At 43.0% G+C, this 3,119-nt stretch overlaps 1 protein-coding gene across 1 annotated transcript; it reads right to left on the bottom strand.

Annotated features, from left to right (window-relative positions):
- Window positions 1-1,604: 1,604 nt before the first annotated feature.
- LOC119538836 (olfactory receptor 10S1) lies at window positions 1,605-2,594 on the bottom strand. Its single transcript, XM_037842029.1, has one exon. The coding sequence runs from the start codon at window positions 2,571-2,573 to the stop codon at window positions 1,605-1,607; it is 969 nt and encodes a 322-aa protein (XP_037697957.1). The 5' UTR covers window positions 2,574-2,594.
- Window positions 2,595-3,119: the final 525 nt, after the last annotated feature.

Genomic DNA, 3,119 nt, shown 5'->3' on the forward strand with positions numbered 1-3,119 from the left:
GAGAAATTAGGACTTTTTTTCCCCTGAGAAATTAGAAAGACTTTTTTTAGGATGCATTTGGCCTTCTAGATTGCCAGGAATATATCAGAGCTTTTCAAAGCCCCCTATAGGTATCTCATATCCAAACTTTCCCTTTTAATTTTTTTGGTTAGCTTGTTTGTCCCAACAGATACCACCATGTCTGACAGCTGCAATACTAAAGAATTTTGATAACTACCCTGGGAAAAATTCAGTTCTGAGTCAGTCAACTAAAGACAAGCCCGGTGAGTGGGGGTTTCCAGTTAGGGGCACTTATTGTTGTCCTGCCTTATATTGTTATTAAATGTTTCACGTATGTAACCAGATTCTAAGAACTTTAAGAGCAAAGACCCCTTATACTTCTTATGTGTTTGAAATAAAGGTTAAATAAGTGCAATATTAGTTTAATCCAGTATTCAGAATCTGGAAATAAAACAGAATGCAAGAATTTTTCACAATGGAGTTACCAAGTAGGAAAATGTGTTTTGTATTCAGTAGGGGAAGGAGAAAGTGTTAATCTCAGTTGTTTGCTCCTTTTTGATAATGCTGTCTTTGAGTTTGGTTTTGAGATTTAGGAGATTTGGTGCATTTATCTAGTACAGATTTACTTGAAATTTAAAGGCAAAGGGACTAGAAAATTAATTGGTAGTAATTAAAAGAAAAAATTCCTTGATCAAAGGAAGACAACTTCATAAGACTATCATTTTCCCAGCCTGCATAGGAAAACTACTATTTTACTTAATGAATATCTGTCAAACGGATAAGAAACAAAGCCATTATTACAACAGGATAATTTGATAAGGTAGTACATGCTTACAGGACTAAGCATTCTTACTATTGGTCATTATATGGCATGGAACTTCTGAGGCAGTTCACCAGTACTCCTGAATATGTGGTATGCAAAGGAGATTATGATGCATGTAATCAAGTGGAACAAATATCTTCACAGAATGAAGAACTTCCCCAGTAGCAACAGCATTCAAATAATAAAATTCAAGTGATTAATGATTTCAGGCTGCTGTTTAAAAAAATGCGAACATCTGTAACATATAGTTAAGTCGTCCCCTTGATGGCAGTGTTCTCCATATACTCGAATTTAATAAAATCACAGTCTAATGAGTTGTAGACATAACTCTAACACTTTCTAAGTGAAGTTGGGCAAGTCACCTTTCTCTTCGAAGTTGTATTTTATCATCCTGAAAGGGTGGTTTCTTTCCTTAAACTGGGTGGTGGGTATATGAAGGTTGATTTTATTGTTTCTATTTATGTTATCTGTAGTCTTTTACATGAATGATAGATTTAATAAAATCATTTCATAAGAATAAAAAATTTAATAAAACAAATCAGGATATAAACATCATTTTACATACCTCCAGATGTCATCTAATACAGTCCTTTCATTTTACAGATGCAGAGCTTGTGAATGAGACATTGAGGCAGTTCACTTAGCTAGAGGAAGCAAAAGAAGGTAGTGGCTGTGCTGAAACTCAGTTATACTGACTCCTACTTGAAAGATTTTCCCTCCCCGTATTGATATATGGCTCGTTGTTTTCCTGGAGGACAAATTAAGAGCCTCACACTGCCGGTCAGGGGGGCAGGCTGCCTGCTGTAGACTCTCGGGGGCCTTGGCACAGAAGCCTCTGCAGAGCCTGCTTCACCTCCTTGTTCCGCAGAGTGTAAATGAAAGGGTTGAGCATTGGCGTGACCACTGTGTAGAAGACAGCAGGGGCCCCAGCTCCTGCCCCACTGGAGCGAGGTTGCAGGTAGATGCAGACAGGTGGCATGTAGTATAGAAGAACCACCGTGAGGTGGGCAGTGCAAGTTGAGAAAGCACGCTGCCGGCCCTCGGCCGTGTGGATCTGCAACACAGTTGCCACGATGAAGACGTAGGATGTGATGATGAGGATCAGGCAGCCTGTGGCCACAATGCCAATGTTGGCAAGCATGACGAGCTCATTGATGGCGGTGTCCGCACAGGCCAGCTTCAGCACAGGGGGGATGTCACAGAAGAAGTAGGCAACATGGCGAGGCCCACAGTAGAGCAGGTGGAAGGTGAGGGAGGTATGGATTGCAGAGTGTCCAGCACCCATGGCCCAAGTAATCCCAGCCAGCCCTGCACACATCCTCGTGGTCATGGCCACAGGGTAGTGCGGGGGTTGACAGATAGCCAGGTAGCGGTCATAGGCCATGACTGTGTACAGGAAGCACTCAGCACTGGCCAGGAAGTGGAAGCAGTAAAGCTGGATGGCACAGCCCTCAAAGGAGATCACCTTCCCGTCTGGAGTCAAGAGACCTGCCATGACTTTGGGCACTGGCACTGTGGACAGACATGCATCCAGGAAGGACAGGTGTCCCAGGAAGTGGTACATGGGGGAGCAGAGGTGAGGGTCACAGCCCACAGTTATGAGAATGAGGAGACTCCCCGTCACGGTGATGCTATAGATGAGGAGGAAAAGTAGGAAAAAGATGCTCGGATGCTCAGCTGTGTACATCAGACCCTCCAGGAAGAAGTGGCTCACCACAGTCTGGTTGGAGTTCTCTGTCTCCATGGCCATCTTCTCACACAGAGAGTGGTTACCTATACCCCTTGCAACAAAACTGGCATTAACAGATGTAAGAGATAGCCATTTATTTACCTTTCCTGAAATATTATTATCCACTGGGCCACACCATCTGGGTCTTTTCCCATAAGTGAAATGAAGACACACAGCATTCATTCACTGCTTTGTCTCATCATAGCATGTTCTTGCCCTGAATTCCTTCAGAATGAATCCTTCTCCCTATGAGATCAGCAATGTTTGTGAGGCACAGAGAGGACAGTAAGGATTATTTTGAGAAATGCATCCCCTAAATAATGGCAATATAAGGAAGAATTGCAATTCTTCCTCTGGAATATACTTTTTTGCATATATTCCAGAATTTTGAATCCCTTGCCTGCCTACTATACTCCGCCATTTCATAGATGTGGGTAGGCAAGTCCTTATTGCCTGGTATCATCAGGGAGGTGCATCTGTCTTCTGGGGAGCCTTGCCTAGAGACTGATGCTATTATGTTAGCTAAGAACACAGCAGCCCCTCCCAACCCTTACCCAGAGGGAGTAA

The sequence above is a fragment of the Choloepus didactylus genome, chromosome 6, assembly GCF_015220235.1.
Source record: "Choloepus didactylus isolate mChoDid1 chromosome 6, mChoDid1.pri, whole genome shotgun sequence".
NCBI classification, from domain to species: Eukaryota; Metazoa; Chordata; class Mammalia; order Pilosa; family Megalonychidae; genus Choloepus; species Choloepus didactylus.